This window comes from Megalobrama amblycephala, linkage group LG8, assembly GCF_018812025.1.
Source record: "Megalobrama amblycephala isolate DHTTF-2021 linkage group LG8, ASM1881202v1, whole genome shotgun sequence".
Taxonomy (NCBI): domain Eukaryota; kingdom Metazoa; phylum Chordata; class Actinopteri; order Cypriniformes; family Xenocyprididae; genus Megalobrama; species Megalobrama amblycephala.
In genome coordinates this window covers 20,444,745-20,468,433 of record NC_063051.1, presented here as the reverse complement: position 1 = coordinate 20,468,433, position 23,689 = coordinate 20,444,745, and the positions used below count along the sequence as shown (strand labels likewise).

Here is a 23,689-nt window from a genome sequence, read left to right as displayed (position 1 = left end):
TTATGAGAGTGTATGCAATGGTGTGAGTATTTCCACACTGAGTAACTATCCCGTTATATAATGACAGGAAATGGGTGATGGATACATTTTGTAACATTTCATGGTTGGCTTAAGGGTGTTCGTTCCAGTCAAAGGTTAAACTTATGGTTAGATGTGAATGGAACTTTTTACAAAACAAAGGTTATGTAAAAAAGGTGCATATAATAAACAGATTGCATACACCGCCATCAAATATATCAAACATATACTGCTTATATACAATTATTATTTATTTTTTTTAAATTTGGATTACACTATCAGCAACACAACTAGTTTCTAATAATTTCTAAGTATTTATTATGTACTCCTGAGGTCAAGTTGTTTGAAATATTTTTTTTTTTCTAATTTAAAAATTAACTTTAAATATTTGTTTAAATTTATAAAAAAATATATACAAATATATTTATATTATTAATACATTTTTTTTATCATTTAACTTGAAATATTATATATATATAAAAAAAAAAAGAGAAATATATAAATAAATACATTAATAACTTTAAAAATATCATCTTTTATTTTTATATTTGGGTCAATGACATGACAGGTCATTTTTTTTTTTTTTTATCCAAAGGCCTTAATAATGATAAAAAACATAGTATGCAACATAGTACAACTAGATCTCTTTTATTGAATCCAAAAGGTTTTAATTATATTTTAATATATAAAAGTTATTTTAAAGGTATTTTAAAGATTTTGAAATGTCAAAAGGTCATTCTGTTTAACCGTCCAAAGGCCAATACATCCATTTAATTTGTGATTAAAATATTTTAAAATGTAATAAATGTATATATTTTTTATTCTGGCATGATTTTATAACATCATATATCAACATAGTGAAAAATAGTATTAAAATTACGTGTAGAAGTTGTTGCCTTTGTTATTAGAAAGAATGTCCAGAAAAATGAATTTCACTGATGTCATATGGAGTAATCAATGTAAAGGGACCATTTTGGATCAAGTCATGTGACCTCATTCACATGTGACACCTGCAAAGGACCACATGATCATGAAGCTAAGTAACTAACTCTTTCTTAACTATTTAAAAAAAAAAAAAAAAAAAAAAAAAAAAAATTCTCAGTTGTTCATACGCATGTCCCGAAACATCAGGTCATTCAGTACAACCGCTATAAAACAATTGAAAATGTTGTAATATTTTAAAAACTTGTTCTAAATATAAAAGGTTTGACTGTCTTGTTGTTAGCTAGCTAAATATCAGCATGTTAGCATTGTTTGAAAATATCGTCATTCGGTATCACCAAAAGTGTCATTCGGTAAAACCCAAATTTTGGTTAAACCGAATGACTTTTTTGGTGACAAATTTTGTCCATCTTGTAAAAAAATTACAAAAGCAGTGTTAATTGATTATAAAAACCACAATCTCATTGTTAACACTGAATAAAACTTCTAAAATTAATTATATCTCCATTATGTTTTTTTTTTTTTTTTTACACTTTTAAAAACCTTATTTGTTAATAACCCATTTATATATTTTTTACAATTGTATAATATATCTTTAAATGTTTATATAAACTTTTATTTCCTCTAATTTTAGTATTCAAATAACAGTTTTAATAAATTTTGTGTTTAAAATCTCAGATTTTCAATGTGGTCACAGACTTTCAAACCCCACTGTAAAGAACTTAATGAATGAGTGTTTTGCAAAAGTTTAATTAACTGAGGGATGTAAGTGGGCCATGTAATATGACAATGACCCAAAATGCATGCAAATGATATAGCTCTGAAGAGGAAATTGAGAGCTATCCAATCTAAGCCTGTATGTTGATAAGCGACTGTACTTGAAGTACACACAAGAACATTCCCAAATATACTAAAGGAATCTTAAAATGCAAAAACTCAAACGCTGAAGGTCAAAAAGGCTAACCCTTCCTACACCACTGCAAACTGGCCTTACCACATTGTCAGAGCACATTCATGTCAACCAGTTACTACCTGACAACATCCACCCTAGCCTCCCTATACATATAGTTCCTCAGTTCATGAAAGTGCTTATGTGTCAGAAGACATAATTCAGAATCTGTGCAGCAACTTGTGAAAGACACTTTGCCCCTTTATGGATTTGTTTAAGTGTGCAGATGTACTTCAAAGAAACTGACATGAACATACACTGGTTGTGTTAGTGCACATGTGACATTTTCAAACTGGAAATTATTTAAAAGGTTGTGATGTTTAAGTTGTGACAACTAAGGCTTTACCTGTGCACACATGTGCTATATATGGAGTCAGGATGTGAGGTTTTGCTAGACCACGTGTATCTGCACTTCAGTGGCATAACAGATTATGCTGCAAGCACAATCTCTAACAAAGTCTCCCCTTAAAACTTAATAAAAGTCTCAGTCTGAAACAACAATAGTATGTGATAAAAGGAGTTTTCTCCTATGGGAAATCCATGCTCTGCCTAATCATTTTAGTAGAGAGGACGAGGATGAGGTGTGTGTGTGTGTGTGTGTGTGTGTGAGTGAATATGCATGAATTTGTTTAATCTAATCCAATAGTAGTGCTGAGGTTTTTTGGAAGCAGCATCTCCCAAAAAAAGTACGGAGCCAGAGCACTCCCTTGTGGTGCTAAATAAGAACTTCAGCTAAACTTTTGAAACTTTAAAAATAGTGGCCTGGATCTACACTGCTGAAGATAGGAAGACAAAACAAAACCAAAAACCTTTACATTGCTGTTTTCTTTTCATGTTTTCATGTATCTTACACTTAAGAATGTGTTTCTTCAATTAACTTTTTTTTTTAACACACACACACAAGATAGCAAATTTAGATCTCATGTCTGTGAATAAATTATATACCATTCTTGATTACTGTATCACTTCATTTTAATTAAAGGCACAATATGTAAATTTCCGCCGCTAGAGGTCGCTTATTCAAAACAAAGGCGTAGCTTGATAAGCCTTGATTTCACGGAATCATGGGATGTGTTGTCTTCACGTCTACAGCCGGTGGAAAATAATCGGGATGGAACTCTGGCAGAAATCATGATCTTTGATGAAATTATTAATGTTACTGTAGTATGAAGTAGAGCAGGACCGAGTGAGCAGAAACGAGGCCGCTGGAGTGATTGCTAATGAGAGACGAGCGCGACACATGTCACGAGAGCAGCGGAACTTTTATTATGCCACAGTCGCTGCTTCGGGCAAGCGTATGTGGGGCAAAGCAGCGCTGTTTTATTGTGTTTGTGTGTTGAAAGTTGCTATAGTGCTACTCTGCATTCGCTCAGAAGCTACTATGAGACACTTGTTGCACACTGCAGTAAACTAGATTGATATTAGGCATGGTAAAACATGGTACTTGCTGTAAATCAAGAAAACGAGATTTAAACAATAAGTTTTGCTGTGTTGAGCTATATAACATGATTTGTTTTCTGTCGATGAATGTATCCATCCAAACAGTTGCTCACCTGTCTAATAAAACATTTAATATATTAAAGCATCTTTGGTGTTTCCATGGTATCTACAAAATAAAACCGGAAACCGAGGGTAGTGCGGGTATGATGTCATTGATAGGCGACGCACGGACACGGTCCGTGTCCTGGTTAAATTGCTTATTTCTCTGGATTTAAATATTCTTGGAAACATTTGGGATAATTTAAGTACACAAGTCAACTAAATACAAAATATATAACATTGTTCTAGTGGTTTTTGGATATTTTAATCCAAAAATCTTACATATTGTGCCTTTAATTTGCCAAATAATCAATTCAGATAAAGTGTCCAATTGCAAACCTTAATGTTTGTTTAATAACTAGATGCATATTAGACCAAATGGGGCTGAACATACATTTTTATAGATAATCTGAAATTAACATGTACAGAAAAAAAACTAACAAAAAAAACACTTATGAACCTGACCTGTTTCCAAAGCCTGAAGTAATTCTGGTGGTCCAATGGAGGTCTGGCCAGACCGGTACAGTGGCTCATTCTCCCAGTCTTGAGAACAGGACAGAGGTCAAAGGTCAGGCGTATAATCTCATGAGTTATGTTAACCAAAACTTTACAGTAAATTGAACAGAATTAGCTATCATGGTAAAGTAATGGTATAATGGTTAAAAAAAAAAAAAAAACAATAAAAAAACCCCAGTTATTTAAATTGTAATAATATTTCACAATACAGGCTTAGCAAATAAATGCAGCCTTGGTGAGCACAATAGACTCCTTTCTTGTGGTATATAAGAATACCATGATATTACCATTTGTATATGCCCAAAACAACATGGTATTATCATGGTACCATATTACCATATCATCTTTTGTATGTAATTAATTCAAAAGGTGTGATTTTTATGCAAAATAATAGTTCATTTATGAAGAAGGAAATATATAATTACTCACTCAACCCCCTAGACTAGTGCTAGACTAGTGTTTGACTCTCTTTGAATAGTTAAATTAGATAAGATGAGGCAGAGGAGCAAACTCACCCAGTCTCTCTAGAGCCTCCGTCAGCCTGAGCACCACAGCTGGGGTCTGGTCAGGCAGAGCGCACTGCTCTACAACATCTCCCTTTCCACAGGGGCCTGTCAGAGAAGGGGGGAGAGGGAGAGAGATGATGATGAGAAATCCCAGTGGTGAGACCAAATTCCCTGATTAGGTGGCTGCTTATAAACCCACATCTCATCTCTCTTTAGGGAACTGTCAGGTTGTCATATTCTCACAAGCATGGTAGATATGCAACATAACACTCAAGCCTCAACTTTTTATCTTTTACGATTTAAAAGTTACTTTAATGTATACATTATGCATTATGAGCTAAAATTAACTAAAAATTAAAAGTAAAATATTTAAAAATGAACATTAAAGGGATAGTTCACCCCAAAATGAAAATGGTCATCATTTACTCAACTTCATGTCATTCCAAACTTGTATGCAATGGTTTCTTCTGCTAAACACAAAAGAAGATATTTTGAAGAATAATGATAACCAAACATTTATGGTTCCCACAGACGTCCATTGTATTTTGTCCATACAATGGAAGTCAATGGGAATTGAAAATGAAATTTCCTCTCGTCTCCTACAGAAGAAAGGCATGGCATGAAGGTGAGTAAATGATCATAGAATTTTCATTTTTGGGTGGACTATCCCTTTAAATGCAGTAAAATATAAACATTTTGTACCAATGAATTTTTAAAATTCAGTATATGACATGTCCTCCAGCTGAATAAAATATAGTGCATAATGTATCATAAGCACTATTGTCTCTTCCTGTCTCCTCTGTCCTTCCACTGAGCAGTGACCTTCTGCTGAGGTTACAGTTGGGAAGTGTGCCCATATATCTGGCCACTTATATGCGTTCAGACAACCACAGATAAAATCCTTGATGGGGTCAGATTTTAAATTTTGCTTCCCACTTGCAGAGCACAGTGTAAATCAGTGCTTCTCAAACCTGTCCTGGAACCCCACATCACTGCACATTTTGTACTGTATGTCTCCCTCAACTAACACACCTGATTCAACTCATCAGCTCAATAGTACAGACTGGAAGACTGGAATTGGGAGTGCTTGATGAGGGAGACTATAGAAAATGTGCAATGGTGGGGTGTCCCCAGGACAGGTTTGTGAAGCACTGGTTTAAACGACACTGCTCATGTGTTTACATGACAGCCCGTCTATGTTGTCCACTAAACCTACCGCACACCAAAGTATGAGAATGGTGCGGAGTGGAAGCGGAGCATGAAGACTAGTCATTAAAAGACCATTAGCCATTTGAATAAATTAAATATGGATTTTTTTAGAAATGTTAATGAAAAACTGATATTCAAAGGTAACACTTTACAATAATGTTCAACTGTTTATGTACCATTAACAATGGACTTTTTTTTTTAAACATCATTTATTAATTTAGGTTAATGCTAATTTATAGATACACTGTTGTTCATGATTAATCATGTTTGTTCATAATACATTAATATTCATTTATGCAATCTGAAATGTTAAAAAAGTATTATTATATATAGATTTAACCAAGATTAATAAATGCAGTGAAATTATTGTTTGTTGTTAGTCACTGCATTAACTAAATGAACCTTACTGTGAAGTGTTACTTATTCAAAAAAGTTTAAGGTGAGGATGACAAAAAAACAAAACAAAACAAAAACTTAAAAAATGCTAACAGAAAAATAAAATTATGCAGTGTTCCATTCACATATGCAAAAAACTCTAAAAGGTCATATCATAGTAATGCATCACCTTCATAACTATATGGAAATTATATAAACATGAATTTATCTTGTGCCCAGACATTCATGCTAACAAACAAACAAACAAAAATTCTATTGTCACTTTTTATTTTGATGGAATTTTTGTTTGTATTGCATTATTATTACAGTTTCCTTCTGATATAGCATGTTTTCAGTTGTCTTGGTTTTTCATTGTTTGATAGATTTGACACCTGTTCCTTGTTTAGCTCATTAGTTTACTGTATTCTTAGGGTATGTTTCTACAACAATGAAGTACTATTAAAAACGGAAATGTACGGATGACAACATTATCAAAACGATCCCCATTCACACAGACTCAGACGATAACGGTATTGTTTTCAAAAATGTGCACTTTGAAACCTGTTTTCAGGCCCCAAATTGACGTTGTAATGTAAATCAAAGGCTAAAAAGCATAAAACGTTTTGCGTTTTTTGTTGTTGTTGTTGAAAATGGTGTCATTTAAACAGCCCCTTAGTTTGTTCAGCTCATTGTCTGGTGTTGACTGTGCTCTAGCACTCTGTTGCATTGTTTCTACTGTTAGATTATTTTCTTTTGGTTTTGTAAAATATAGTTAGGCTGCAAATTAGATCTACTCCGCTTCACCTTGTCTTCTTCCTCATCCTGAATGTTACAGCTACAGTACACAGAGAACTCAGAGCAGGACACTGAACTGATATATACCAACATAGTTAAACTCTTTTACATCAGTGTGCGTTTTATAAAGCCATTGAGTGACAACTGGACAGATAATCCATCCATTTACATCGAATTTCCATTTAAACAACGAGCGCTCTGATGAGGAATTCTGACGGAAAATGTTTTTCTTCCATTATGTGAATGATGAGGTCCATGAAACTGTGCTCTTGTAGTGCCGTTTTTGGACTCTTGTGAATTATCGTCAGTGACAACACTAATTAGCACTGATGTACCACCTGCTAATGTCTACACAGATACCGGTACTATCTCTCGGTTTTGCTTTCTGTAATTAGGAAATGGCTGTTTATTTAACAGAATCTCAAACACAAGCATCTGTTGACAGCAGGAAAAGTTTGCGTTCCCATGCATGAGTGTAATTGGTGTGCTAATCTGCACAGCAGTGGCCCCTGTTGCACCTTCCTGCAATTTTCGCACAGGAGAATCACGCTACGAGGTGGCAATATGTTTCTGTGGTGCACTGATTTAGGTTTGCTTCCATGTTTTAGCTTAAGTTTCAATCAGAATCTGACAGTTTAAATCGAACCAGAATTATCAAGCATCTGCAGTAAAGGAATTGATTAGACTCAACATTTACTCTTCACTTACCATATGCAAATGTATGTAAGTTGCTGTAATCCTTTAGTAATAATATAGCTGAAGCTACAGGAACAGGAAAGGGGGAGATGACAGTGATTAAAAATAATAAAAAAAAAAAAAACAGAAAGATAAATGAAAAGTTCCTCTGAGGTTTTGATGCAGGTGGCACAAAGACGTTGGAGGCTTGAGATTACACACGTTAACGGAGGAGCGCATTGGTATTCCAACAACACACGGTACATTTAATTGCTCCACATCCTGCTGGTTTCTCTATGGACCTCGACAAGTGACGCCTTATGAATGAGCAAACAGGTCACAGCGCGATGGGTGGAATCATAATTCTCTCTCATGCTCTCTCTGACTGCCTCTTTCTCTCCCTTGTTCCCTTTGTTTTAGAAGCCTCACATTCCTTAATTGTTGTTGAACTAAGATTTATGAGAAAGGAGATTAATTGTGGAGCTGTGGGTAAACTACAGTATATAGTTTAATACAGCGTAGATGGAAAAAGTAGGAGTGATATTTTAAGTTAGATGGCTTGCTAATGAATTATATTTGCAGGAAAAATTATGTGAACCCTTTACCATGGATTATGGTCTTCAACTATCTGCTTTAATAAGACCAAAAAAATGATACATTTTTGTGTCTTCATTGAAGACAATGTGCAAACATTGACAGTGGAGGGTGGAAAAAGTATGTGAATACAATACAAAATTTGGGGTCAATGACGTGACAGGTCATTTTTTTTCTTAATAAAAAAACAAACAAAGATATGACATCCAAAGTATGTAAGGTAGTACAACTAGATCTCTTTTATTAAATCCAAAAGGTTTTTAATTATATTTTGCTACATATAAAGGTATTTTAAAGATTTTGTCAAAAGGTAATTCGGTTTAACCGTCCAAAAGTCAATACAGTCATTTCATTTGTGATTAAAATATCTTAAAATGTAATAAATGTATATATTTTTTATTCTGGTATGACTTTATAACATCATATATCGACATAGTGCAAAATGGTAAAAAATTATTTTTAGAAATCGTTGCTTTGTTATGAGAAAGAATGTCCGGAAAAATTAATTTCATTGATGTCATTCGGAGTAACCAATATTAAGGGACCAATTTGGATCAAATCATGCGGTCAATATCACGTTACAGGATGTGACATCATTCAGACACCTGCAAAGGACCACATGGTCGTGAAGCAAAGTAACTAACTCTTTCTTAACTATTTGAAAAATTCATGTTTTCACTTGCTCATATGCATGTCCTGAAACATCAGGTCATTCGGTACAACCGCTGTAAAACATGGAAAATGTTGTAATATTTTAAAAACTTGTGCTAAATATAAAATGTTTGATTGTCCTTTTGCTAGCTAGCTAAATATAAGCCTATTAGCATCGTTTGAAAAATCGTCATTTGGTATAACCAAAAGTGTCATTCGGTAAAAACGAAATTTTGGTTCAACAGAATGACTTTTTTGGTGACAAATTTTGTCCATATTGTAAAAAAAAAAAAAAGACAAAATCAGTGTTAATTGATTATAAAAACCACATAATCTCATAGTTAACAGTTAATAAATCTTTAAAATTAATTACATCACCATTATGGGGTTTTTTAACCTTTCAAAAACCTTATTCGTCAATGACCAATTTATATTTGTTTTGATTTAAGCATTTATCTATTGATGCAAGTAAGATCAAATTTTATGACCAAATCCTGCAGAAATGCATGTAACTGTATTATAGAAATGATTGCCGGAGCACACTCTAAATCACTGTGGAAAACAACTGTTTGAGGCATCAGGAAATCATTTCAGACATCTGACTTGGTGTTTTCCAATATTTTTTTCCCCATGCGTTTCAAATATCATAACGTTGCCCTTCGATCTGTGCCAGAGTGAACCTACAGTATGTTTACATTTATGGCACTGCATGTGTGCGCAAAGACCTTCACGTATATATGTGTGTTTAAGTGGTCACAGGTTGTTTGGCTTGTGTAGAAAGCAGTGGGCAAATTTCCTTTCAATTGGAGTGGTACTATGAGTTTGGTACTTCGATTAACGTCACTGTCAGAAAACATCACTGAGGCAATTTCTCAAAACGTGAGGCACAAGCTGATGGGTTAGGGACAGCAAAGAACAGAGGAACAAGAGAGAAAGGACAGAGCATGGGGATAGCAATCTAATAAAATGATGCTGTTGTTTCAATACAAATGTTACATTTGAGAAATTGTTATTATATATGCAATCCACGTACTGCTATGAAAAAGTATAAGTTAAGCTACAAAGACATAAAAATGAAACCGTGTCTTAACCAGGCAACACAATAAAGCGGTAAGTGAAAAGGTACCACAAATGTGACAAGCAACATTTTGTGGATCAGTTGATTTTTTCGTGAGTCATGCTGGGTGGCCCCTCCAACCGTTAAATCTCATTGGCCCACATAAGTAGAATGCAAAATATATCAGTACCTAATCGGTTATTGGCCACAATTGTAGATTTATAGATTTAGTATTATCATCGATATTGGATATAAATTGGTCTATACTGAATGCTTATTGTTTGTGCTCATTTACTTAATATTTTTCAATTTTATTACATTTGCTGTCATCTAGTACTCATTTAAAATTAATTTTAAAAAGTAAAATAAATGTTAACTGTTAAATGTAATTTTTAGTAATTATACACTGCCATGTTCAAAAGTTTCATTTTTTATTTTGAAAGAAATTAATACTTTTATTTATCAAGGACACATTAATTTAATCAAAAGCAACAGTAAAGACATTTATAACTCTTTGTTATATTGCAGCCATTTGCTAAAATCATTTAAGTTCATTTTATTTCCTCATTAATGTACACACAGCACCCCATATTGACAGAAAAATACAGAATTGTTGACATTTTTGCAGATTTATTAAAAAAGAAAAACTGAAATATCACATGGTCCTAAGTATTCAGACCCTTTGCTGTGACACTCATATATTTAACTCAGGTGCTGTCCATTTCTTCTGATCATCCTTGAGATGGTTCTACACCTTCATTTGAGTCCAGCTGTGTTTGATTATACTGATTGGACTTGATTAGGAAAGCCACACACCTGTCTATATAAGACCTTACAGCTCACAGTGCATGTCAGAGCAAATGAGAAACATGAGGTCAAAGGAACTGCCTGAAGAGCTCAGAGACAGAATTGTGGCAAGGCACAGATCTGGCCAAGGTTACAAAAAAATTTCTGCTGCACTTAAGGTTCCTAAGACCACAGTGGCCTCCATAATCCTTAAATGGAAGACGTTTGGGACGACCAGAACCCTTCCTAGAGCTGGCCGTCCGGCCAAACTGAGCTATCGGGGGAGAAGAGCCTTGGTGAGAGAGGTAAAGAAGAACTCAAAGATCACTGTGGCTGAGCTCCAGAGATGCAGATGGGAGATGGGAGAAAGTCAACCATCACTGCAGCCCTGCACCAGTCGGGTCTTTATGGCAGAGTGGCCCGACGGAAGCCTCTCCTCAGTGCAAGACACATGAAAGCCTGCATGGAGTTTGCTAAGATGGTGAGAAATAAGATTCTCTGGTCTGATGAGACCAAGATAGAACTTTTTGGCCTTAATTCTAAGCGGTATGTGTGGAGAAAACCAGGCACTGCTCATCACCTGTCAAATACAGTCCCAACAGTGTTGGGTGCTGTGTGGGTGTTTTTCAGCTGCAGGGACAGGACGACTTGTTGCAATCGAGGGAAAGATGAATGCGGCCAAGTACAGGGATATCCTGGACGAAAACCTTCTCCAGAGTGCTCAGGACCTCAGACTGCGCCGAAGGTTTACCTTCCAACAAGACAATGACCCTAAGCACACAGCTAAAATAACGAAGGAGTGGCTTCACAACAACTCTGTGACTGTTGAATGGCCCAGCCAGAGCCCTGACTTAAACCCAATTGAGCATCTCTGGAGAGACCTAAAAATGGCTGTCCATCAACGTTTACCATCCAACCTGACAGAACTGGAGAGGATCTGCAAGGAGGAATGGAAGAGGATCCCCAAATCCAGGTGTGAAAAACTTGTTGCATCTTTCCCAAAAAGACTCATGGCTGTATTAGATCAAAAGGGTGCTTCTACTAAATACTGAGCAAAGGGTCTGAATACTTAGGACCACGTGATATTTCAGTTTTTCTTTTTTAATAAATCTGCAAAAATGTCAACAATTCTGTGTTTTTCTGTCAATATGGGGTGCTGTGTGTACATTAATTAACAAAAATGAACTTAAATGATTTTAGCAAATGGCTGCAATATAACAAAGAGTGAAAAATTTAAAGGGCACCTATTATCCAAAATTCACTTTTACATGGCGTTTGACCATAAATGTGTGTTGGCACTGTGTGAGCAAAACCACCCTAGAATGAGAAAAATCCACCCAGTGGTTTTTTTACAATCTCAATAATTCATAAGCACTGTCTCAGAACGCCCTGTTCTAAGATTGCTCTCACTGTGACGTAGAATTGCGCTAAGCCCCACCCACGTGGTTTGATTGACAATCTGGTTTTGGCATAGACCCCGCCCTCGGTGATCTGTCAACCATCCTCCATTGTTTCAACGACAGCCGGTAATGTCTCCTAAGAAACATAAGTGTTCTATTGTGGGATGTAATAATGAACATAGTAGTTTTCACTTACTTCCGACATCAGAGCCACTGAAAACGCAGTGGATGGATTTTATTTACGAAGGAAAGGTGCCACTCAAAATTCCAAAATACGTTTATGTTTGCGCGAATCATTTTTTGACTGACTGTTTTGAGAACGAGGGTCTATTCAAAGCAGGTCTTGCTTCAAAGTTAATCCTCAAGTGTGGATCGTTGCCTACTGTTCGTGATTATTTTTTGCAACAATTACAAATGTAAATAAATTAATACCTGTTCTATCTCCCTGCAGCATATATTTTCTGGTTCTGTAGCCATCTTCTCACATTTGCCACATAAGCACCTGTACGACAAGTAATGTCAACATGACGCAACCGTTCCCTCGCATAAATATAATTTCGTTTGTACTTAGCAAACGTTATCACAGTATTTGTGTTTGTAGTTTCAAAAAATTGCACGAACGTTATCACAGTGTGTGTGTGTGTGTTGCACATCCATAATTGCAAAGGGGACGCGATTAAAACTCTATAAGTACATAAATGTATCAAATAACCATTCAGAGACGTCCTGCTCCATTCTCAATTGTGTTTCTTCTGCCGGAGTCTCTTCATCATCTGGGTCTGATTCCGGTTCAAACATGTACGGCTGAATGCCATACAAAACAGCGGGTCTCTCACTCTCAGCCATTCTGCTTCTACCGACTGTTTATTGCCATAGGTATGCAAGTTACGCCCTCATCCAAAGGCAGGGCGGGGATATGCAGCTCATTTATATTTAAGGTGGTACACACCAAAACAGCTCTTTTTAAAACAGGCCCCAAAAATTACATTTTCAAATGGTTATAATAAATTAACTGTGGGGTATTTTGTGCTGAAACTTCACAAATACATTCTGGGGACACCCAAGACCAATATTACATCTTGTAAAAAGGGGCATAATAGGTGCCCTTTAAGGGGGTCTGAATACTTTCCATACCCACTGTATATACATACATATATATTATATAGCATCTTATTAAAATATATCATCTTCCATTTTAAAATGCTTGATTTAGTTTTTAAAGATTTATTTTTCAATTATTTAGACAAACATTTTCAATATATAGCAATAACATGAAAATAATCATCAATACACATGGATGTACCGACATACACACAGTAAATGAAACATCAAATATCTTCTGATTGGCTGTGTTTGTCATGTTATGCAGCAGATTCACATTCAAAGCAGACAATCAACCTGTTTGTCACTGGAGGCATGTCACATAGCGCCTGCTGTTTCATGTTTGCAAGCATTTTTCCAAGTGCTTTGCAGTTCAAACACATGCTAATTAGCTTGCAGGTAGCTTTAGACAATCTACAAAAACTGCAAAAACGAAGGACAAAGCAAACAAAACATGTCCCTGTTGGTAAAAGACCTCTAGGGGAAATACATCACCACTTAATATCTACCATTAGAGGCATTTATGAGTGTAAAGTACGAGACTATGTTAAACTGTGGGGGTGTCGCTGTCACCGTACAAAGCTTGTGTGTCCCCATCCCAGCTGCTCTGTGAGAACACACAAGCCTATCAGATCTTATCCGTTTTCTATTAAGAGGACAGAAAGCAATTTCTAGGGTTTTCATTGCCCTATGTGCGTGTGTGCGCGTGTGTGTTTTAACGAGCTGTGGTCAGGATGACAGGGAATTACTGAATGGATCAGCACTTCTGCACAAAGCCATTAAGTGTCCAAAGTCGGGGGTCAGTCAGCTGAAAATGTGGAAAACACAACATGTACGTCCCTATTCACAAACATGAGAACAAAAATATTCTCTCATGCCTAGTTTCCCATAAATTAAGTCTACCTATTCATTTTCTGATTTGCCAAAGCATACTCAGGACCTTATTTACTCATATTTCTCACATGATACAACAATTGTCCTTTATTAGCAGCACATTCCCTTTGAATGTGTGTTACAGCAGCCTGCTCTTTCATTATCTTGTCGGCATATCCTGATTTTGCTAAGTTAGATGTGCACAAAGTATTTTGTTGATCCAGGAACAAAATACTTATCTGAAAATTTAGTCCCTACCCCTAAACCTAACCCTACCATAAGTTATCCTTAAAATCAAAGGGAAATGAGAGGTGAATAACACTGTATAGAAGCACCAAACCCTGATTGTAAGCCTAAACTTGACATAAACTATAAACTCGCCCCTCAAATCTGATTTGTTAATTGGAATGTTGTTCAAGGATCAACAAAGTTGTTGATCCAGGAACATGTCATACTTGGTGAAATCAGGATCTGCATGCAGAATTGTTCACCTCACACAGAGCAATATATTGCAGTGACCACTAGGGGGTGCCACACTAGCCACAGTGTCTCAGTAATCCAGATATATGAGCCTTTGTGTGCAGCAGAAGTGTGTGGGACAGAATTGTATGCTGCGAAAGGACAAAAGAATGGTGCAACTGGTCCACTAGTGGGATATTACATAAGATTCTGGAAATATTTATACTGCAAAAAGTCAAATACACACAAACCGGACAGGGGCTCATTCTGAATGTTAGATCAGATTTCAAGTTTTGTTTGTCGATTAAATCTAAATAATAATAATAATAATAATAATAATAATAATAAATAAATAACTAACAACAATACAAAAAAAAAAAACTACAAAAATGTAAACAAATTCAAATTAAAGCAAAAAAATATAAAAATAAAAGCAAATTCAAAATATTAATAAATACCTCAATAGTATATAAATAATACTAAAATAACACTTTCCCCTAAAATTTAAAGAAAGCTCTGCATTTTCATGTATAAATACCCATTTTACTCTGTGAGGAAAGTGCAATATTATGAAAAGCAACTACTGTTCCAATAGTAATTTTACATGTTAAAACTTCATAATTCTCAAAAACCTTCTCTCAAATTCTCTCAACTTTCTTGCTGCCCTCTGGGGGTCCAAAGACCCCAGTATGAAAACCTCTGGTCAAGATCTATGTGCAAATATAATCGTTTTCGCTGTCTTTCTTTACTTACATACTATAGCAAACAGCGTGACACGCTTAATTCATCACTATAGCAACTAATGTAGATGCAACAGATATTGACTACACTGTCTGAACAAATGGATGAGATTACATCACTTGCAGAATGACAGGGGACAGCCAGATTGAATTTTGAAATCAAATGGGATTTGTGTGCACATTCCACACAATACAATCCATAAAACACTCCCTTTATCTCCAATGAAGTGATGTCACACAGTAAATCGAGCTTTGTATATAAAACCCGGTGCACAATGCATAAGATTCAGACAAAGAGAGCTGATGGCTCTCGAATGGAGAGGAGGAGCAGCGGTCAGACAGATGAAGGCTTGCAGCTACGAAGTCTTGCCATAGTGATAAGGTATTAGTCTCTTCCTGTAAATCTTTAGAATGTTTTTGAAGGATTTATACTCCTTTCTCTTTTCTCCCTCTCTCGGTCTCTCTCTCACAGCTATAGCCATCTCCCCCATTACAGTGTGAAATTGAAACTCTCCTCTGTTTCTTTACCTGCTCTGCTCCACTGTGTCAATAAGGGCTGTTTAGCCTTTGACCCTGCCACCGGCTAGAGTGATGAAAGAAGTGGACCGATCAGCTCACACACAAAGGTATATATGCTCACAAATAACCCCATGAACAAGTATGAACTCTGATTCAAATGCAGTAGAATGTGGCTTTCTGATATTTCGCCGTATGGTGACACACACACATACCCCACAGTTTTTTTTTAATTCCTGCAATCCACATCCTTATCAATCACATGTGATAGCGGGTGCCACCCCCTTCAACATGGGAAATATTACCACAGCGTGCTTCCAAACTGCCTCACAAATAGCATTTTACTCACACACACACAATGTGTTTGGAATCACTTTTTTTAAGATAATAGCAAAATATGTCATTGAAAATAATTGAATTTAGATGCACAATCCAAACCAGTTGTCCATATAGAAAGAACCGTCCAGCTCTTCCCTCAATATTGATTATGTGCTCATTGTCTATTCCTGAAGGGATAAGAAAATACATTACACAAATCAATAGTTCGCACAAATTTTATCAGGTTCATGCAGGCCGAGATTAAAATGATTATGAAGTGTGGGAAAGTGATGCCAAGAGGGAGACTGTCAATCTATCAAATTTTGAACCATTTCAGTAAATTTAAAGACCATGAAGAGCCCTCTGGGATAAAAGGGTTAGATTCTCATACTGAATGTGATAGTGCTTATCTGGACTGATGTCTGTATTTCATCAACCAATCTAGGCTTATTGGAAAAACATGCCTTTATCTATATTTTTGCAAAACTCCAAAAAAAACATACCTATACATACAATTCATTGAAGCTTCCAGCTGGAATGAACTCTAGATGCAATAAAATACCAACTACACTATATTGCCAAAAGTTTTGGGACACCTGCCATTACGTGCACATGAACTTTAATGACATCCCATTCTCAATCCGTAGGGTTTAATATGGAGTTGGCCCACCCTTTGCAGCTATAACAGCTTCAACTCTTCTGGAAAGGCTTTCCACAAGGTTTAGGAGTGTGTTTATGGGAATTTTTGACCATTCTTCGAGAAGCGCATTTGTGAGGTCAGGCACTGATGTTGGACGAGAAGGCCTGGCTCATAGTTTCCACTCTAATTCATCCCAAAGGTGTTCTATCGGGCTGAGTTCAGGACGCTGTGCAGGCCAGTCAAGTTCCTCCACACCAAACTTGCTCATCCATGTCTTTATGGACCTTGCTTTTTGCACTGGTGCACAGTCATGTTGGAACAGGAAGGGGCCATCCCCAAACTGTTCCCACAAAGTTGGGAGCATGAAATTGTCCAAAATGTCTTGGTATTGTGAAGCATGAAGAGTTCCTTTCACTGTAACTAAGGGGCTAAGCCCAACCCCTGAAAAACAACCCCACACCACAATCCCCCTCCACCAAACTATACACTTGGCACAGTGCAGTCAGGCAAGTACTGTTCTCCTGGCAACCACCATACCCAGACTTGTCCATCGGATTGCCAGACAGAGAAGGGTGATTCGTCACTCCAGAGAACACATCTCCACTGCTCTAGAGTCCAGTGGTGGCGTGCTTTACACCACTGCATCCGACGCTTTGCATTGCACTTGGTGATATAAGGCTTGGATGGAGCTGCTCGGCCATGGAAACCCATTCCATGAAGCTCTCTACGCACTGTTCTTGAGCTAATCTGAAGGCCACATGAAGTTTGGAGGTCTGTAGCTATTAACTCTGCAGAAAGTTGGTGACTTCTGTGCACTGTGCGCCTCAGCATGTGCTGACACCGCTATGTGATTTTACGTGGCCGACCACTTCGTGACTGAGTTGCTGTTGTTCCCAATTGCTTTCACTTTGTTATAATACCACTAACAGTTGACCGTGGAATATTTAGCAGTGAGGAAATTTTACGAATGGACTTATTGCACAGGTGGCAACCTATCAAGGTACCACACTTGAATTCACTGAGCTCCTGAGAGCGACCCATTCTTTCACAAATGTTTGTAGAAGCAGTCTGCATGCCTAGGTGCTTGATTTTATACACCTGTGGCCATGGAAGTGATTGGAAAACCTGAATTCAATTGTTTGGAGGGGTGTCCCAATACTTTTGGCAATATAGTGTATGTGTGGCTTTCCTGAAATAGTAAACTTGCTCAGTAGCTCACCTGATACAACATTGCACTTGCATTGCAGAGCAAATCACAATAAAACAGTTGAAGGATTAGTTCAAATTAAAATGAAAAGTACCCCAAGCTTTACTCATCCTCAGGCCATCCTAGGTGTATATGACTTTCTTCTGTCTGATGAACACAATTGAAATTATATTAATAAATATCCTGATTCCTGACGCATCCCAGCTTTATAAATAGCAGTGAACGGGACCAACGAGTATGAAGTTCAAGAAAGTGCATCCATCCATTATCCATATTTAACAAATTATAAAGTAAAATATCTAGTTTCCACCAGACTGCCTTCTGTATTCAATGTACAGAAACTTGATGTCAGTTACGCTTTTTTCGTAAGTTGAATATGGAAGGTGTAGGACGTAGCGTAAGTGTTTTGAACTGCGAGAGATTTACACTTTCTTCATAAGTTGAATACGGAAGGTGGTCTGGCGGAAGCTAGTTATTTTACTTTTTAACTTGTTAAATATGGATATTTTTGGTACACAAACGCATCGCTTCACTTCAGAAGACCTTTATTAACCCCCTGGAGCCGCGTGGAGTACGTTTATGATGGATGGATGCACTTTCTTGAGCTTCATACTCGTTGATCCTGTTCACTGCCATTATAAAGCTTGGATGCATCAGGATATTTATTAATATAACTCTGATTGTGTTCATCAGAAAGAAGAAGGACATATACACCTAGGATGGCCTGAGGGTGAATAAAGCTTGGGGTAATTCTCATTTTAAAGTGAACTAATCCTGTAAAGACTTGTAGAAGCAAGCTTAAATGGCATGGTTGCTTCAGTAAATGTGTTTTCTAATTTTTGCTTTTAACATTATCAGTTAGGTTTAGTGTAGGGTTTAGTTTAGGTGGCATATTATTTTCAAACGCAATAGAGCATTAACCTTTTAACAGCACTTTAATTCCCAAACTACCACAATACATACAACAACCATTGTCATTTCATTTTGAAAGCGTTGCGATACGTGAAGAAGTAATAGTAGTAGTATCATTTTGCAGAAATGTCACCACAGGCACATTTTTTGCAATGAGGCTGGGTTGTTATCAACATTTTCTTTGAAAAGAAAGCATGAGAAAAGAACAGATAGTGATATATTTAAAGTGGAAAAAGTGCAACTACAAAATCTCCACAAAGAGAAAAACAGAAGGAAATAGAAAAAAAAAAGTGTGTATCATGTCACATAAAGAACAAAGAGTGAGCAGAAGGGAGGAAAGAGGAATGTAAACAGTGCAAGTGTAAAACAGGTGATGGATCCAGGCAGAGAGAGGGAAGTCACAGTGTGGCCTTCCCAAAAAGATGCCACCTGGCAGGGGCCTGGCCTCGGATGTTTTGCCTGCAGCCAATGACAGAGTCCCACAAGAGGGGCGTAAAGCACATGCCTCTTCAATTAGAGCACTCCATGAGGGAGGAGAATGAGAGGGAGAGGGAAAGGATTCATAGTAGCTAAGGAAAGATTTGTGTGTTGTCAGATGAGCGGTATAAGAAAAGTGTTGATGAAAAGGGAGGAAACAGAAATGAAAAAAACTGGAAGAGTCAGATGAGGGCTGTAGGTTTATATGACAAGGGTTAACATGTCATTAAACAAAAGTCTGCAACAAACAGTATTACAGCTTCACTGGTTATGGTAAATAGGGCTGGGAATTGGGAAATGGATCTTATTCACAACCAATTATGCATTTTCATAAAAAAAAAAAAAAAAAAAAGTAAAAAAAATAAATAAAAAAATAGCAGTCCCTTAGAGGAATTTAAAACATTTTAAAACAAATCATTCTAAATTTAAATTTGATGAGCACCGATAAATGCATATTAAATGCAACATGTTTTTTTTTTTGGCAACCGTAAACGGCCTGCAGCTAGTCTAATGAATTACTGTATATTACTTGGCAGAAGAATTATTTTAATTACTAAATTTTTTTTTTTTTTTTTTTTTTCATTTTATAAAAAGCAATAAGCCACTCAAGGCTGTAATAAACAAGTTAAAAACACCAGGAACAAGTTTCTGAGCTTTCAGGCAAAAGGAATATGAAATAGAGTTATTAAATTTTTTACAAGTTGTATGTATTTCTACTAGGTCCAGGGCGATATATTGATAATATATTGATAATATATTTGCGATGACTTTCCTCAGTTTTACACTACCATGGAATAAGTAAATACTTTTATTTAGCAATGAATGACACATTTAATTGATCAAAGGTTACGGTACATATTTTTATGATGTTACAAAAGATTTCTATTTCAAACAAATGCTGTTCATTTGAACTTTCTAATCAAAGAATCCTGAAAAATCCTGTTTCCACAAAAATAAATTAAACATCACAACCATTTTCAACATTGATAATAATAAGAAATGTTTCTTAAATGCCAAATCAGAATATTTCTGATTTCTGAAGGATCATGTGACACTGAAGACTGGAGAAATGATTCTCAAAATTCAGCTTTGCCATCACAGGGATAAATTACATTTTAAAATATATTAAAATAGAAAACAGTTATTTTAAATAATAATAATAATAATAATTCACAATATTTTACTGTAGTTTTGATCAAATAAATATAGCCTAACAGAGACTTTTTTCAAAGACAATAAAAAATCTTTTGAATGGTAGCGTATATCATCAAAATATCTTTTACATAAATATTGTCACACAAAAATGAAGTTTCCATTATTTACTCACCCTCATCTCATTTCTTACCAAATCTAAGACTTTATTTCCAATGTGGAACATAAAAGATTTTTTTTTTTTTTTGGTCCATACAATGAAATTCAACAGAGTTCAAAAACAGAAACATTCTTCAAAATACCTGTTGTGTAGAGTAACTATATATAATCTCTGAATGTGGTGTCTAAATCAGAGTCCACATTGTGGTGGTTTTCCATCCTTTGCAGAGAAAACATTAACGCTCACTTACTGCAGGCTTCTTAATGAGCTATTAAAGACCTCTTCACTACCGTGAGAGAAACTGAAGTGTGTGTATGTGCCGCAAATGTATTCATTCACGAGTGTCTGACCGCGGCCCACTGAGGCATGCATAATTAATAAGAAAAGGGAGATAAAAGCAGACTGAAGTTATTTTTTTCTTCTTGATGTATATGTGTGCGCTGCCTATCAGCATGTATGTGTGTTCCTCCTGAGCCTGTGTGTATGTGCATGTGTGTTTATGTGAGTGTGGGAGATAAGTCAGTAGCGTTTCTCGCAGTTACTGCCATTCTAAAGTAAGACAGTACGAATATGGCAAATGTAGGCCATCTCTCTCCTGCTGGCCACTAAATATTTATCACATATTACACATCCAAGCCCCGCAGCTTCATATTGCACATAAATTACAGACAAACACTGCTCTAGTCTGCATTTGAGAGAGAGAGAGAGAGAGAGTCAGGAAATGAAATTTAAAGAGTGGACATGTAACTGAAAGATTGGAAAATGAGAAGAAATGAGAGATATGATGTGTGTGTGTGTGACCAGAGGGACACTTAACTCATCCGCTTCTTCCGCCCATCCCCATGGGTGATCAGCTATGCAATGACCAAATCTAATGCATAACATACTGTCTCCAATCTACACGTCACACAATGCAAGAGAGTGAAATAGGAAGGGCTTTTATCAAACTGAATGTAAATGAGAATACACAAAGGCAACCTTGAAAACTGAAGGCCATTTCATGTGCGCTTTCAAATCCTTCTCCTTACTCGAGGAAAAAAAAAAAAAAAAAAAAGCTGAGAGGGGAAATTTAAATTAATTTCATTTTCCCCTTTTCATCATTTTTTTTTTTTTTTTTAAAATTTCTATACAAATCTCGCTGTCTGAAAAAGTTGCGGCTTTGTGACTGAGCAACAATGGATCACTTGCTCACTTCCTCCAAAGCCGTTTTATCCATTTGTTGCATTAATCCTTAAAGTGTGGTCTTTACCTTTTTCAAAAAAGCAATTAATTATTAAATAGTTCAAATCAATACTAAAGGCAAATATTAATCTTTACTGTTCAGAAGGAATATCAGATGAGTGGACTTTATGTACTTCATGATCTCATTCACAAGAGAATTAACATCATTTTTCCTAGAACGAGAAAACTTCAAAAGGCACTATTAGGGAAAAGAGACCAAAGGGATACAGCGTAGTAAGGCGTTGAGTAGGGAAAATATCGGACAGAAGTGTGTAATTTTTTAAACAGATCTACCAGTTAAAACACTAAAGAGACATCGCTGTTATAAATGAATTAAAGTGACGTGATTGACAGCATAGCACATTCTGAGTTACGGTGCTCCAAAAAGAGCTCAGAGAGACAGTAAAGATGGTATGTGTGTGGTTCAGGGTTTGCCTACACTGTATATAAGAACGGTAAAAGTTAAAATCATCTACACTGTGGAGACCAGAAAACGAGGACAGCTTAAGAGAACAGCTTAAGTAACATAATGAATAATGCAGCCCAGGCTCATTGGAAAAATGTGCCTGTGGCAACATTTCTGCAAAATAATATTGCTTCTTGTACATTTCGCAACACTTTCAAAGTGAAATATCCCGTGTGAGGCGTTCAAAAAGTGTGTTCAGTTTTATCCAAAACCATTAAACGTGAATCTAGCAGCGTTTTATTAAATTGGTTGTTTTATGTATCGTGGCATTGAAGAAAATTAAACGTCCGTAAGAAAGGTTAATGAAAATAACACACCTACAGTACACTAAACCTTATCCTAAACCTAACCGAATGTGATAACAAAAGCAAACCATGCCATTTTAGTTGGCTTCAACAAACCGTTATCGTGACTCAGGTTTCAAGGGACTCTGCATTGAAAATGCAATGCTGTACCAAGTTCACTACATCAGTAAAGCCAGCTGGTTATTGCAGTTTTGGGGGTTATGCATTACAAGTAATGTGAGTTACGTAATCAGATTACTTTTTCCAAGTAACTAAAGTAATGCATTACTTTTAAATTTACAACAAAATATGTTACCTTGTTTTCCCATTGACTGACACCTCTCCTGTACCCTTGTTGAGAGAAATCGGGAGTAAGTGTGTGCGCTGTGTAAACATGATGGTTACTGTAGCTCCAGACTAAATGCGAGTATGCATTTACTCACCTCACTTGCACAAAAAAAGAGTTAATAAAAACAATGAAATGCAAACTCAGAATAGTATGCAAATCTGTAATAATTAAATGCTAAATTACACAAATATACTTTATGTATTTAATCTCACTTTATTAACCAATGTCTTTGCTGCTGACCTTCGATGATTCAACCATTCAACCATACTAATAAGCAAAAATGACTTCATAAACATCACGCGTTTCTTTTTTTTTTTTTTATTGCTGAAGAAATGCTGTGTTAACGCCACCTCATATTTACCAGAATCTTGAGATGACAAGACGTGATTGTGTATTCGGAGCTGTGTATTCCAAGTCCTCTGACTGGGAATTATGCGTTTCTGTGGCACCACTATCAACGCCTAAATGAATCTACAGTGGTCAGGTGGTACACTCCCAGCTTACAAACTGTAATTATGAGCTCTGCAAGGACGTGAACGCTTTTCACGAGTCAGAATCTCGTAGTTACAGTAATTATGATATGGCGTGAACGCACCTTAAGTGTTGAACTTTCTTATCATGCAAACCAGAATGGCAGTGCAGCTGAAAGGTTTAAGCTGTGCCCTCTGTACAGACGTGAATTTGTATTTCCTTCAGGCTAAGGTTTATTCATGTCACTTTTGGCGTGAAAGGGCCTTTACATTTGCCAAAAATAGAACTTTTATTTATTTATTAAAAAAAAAAAAAAAAACAACAACTAACA

The 23,689-nt window shown here is 36.2% G+C and overlaps 1 protein-coding gene across 1 annotated transcript in view; it reads right to left on the bottom strand.

Annotated features, from left to right (window-relative positions):
* Positions 1 to 23,689, bottom strand: part of pik3r3b (phosphoinositide-3-kinase, regulatory subunit 3b (gamma)) — a 202,177-nt gene that overhangs the window by 116,956 nt on the left and 61,532 nt on the right. Inside the window, exons 3-4 of the mRNA XM_048199967.1 lie at positions 4,480 to 4,575; positions 3,914 to 3,991 (exon numbers count right to left, since the gene is read on the bottom strand). Of these exons, the coding sequence (XP_048055924.1) occupies positions 3,914 to 3,991; positions 4,480 to 4,575 (174 nt within the window). The remainder of the gene's footprint in view (positions 1 to 3,913; positions 3,992 to 4,479; positions 4,576 to 23,689) is intronic.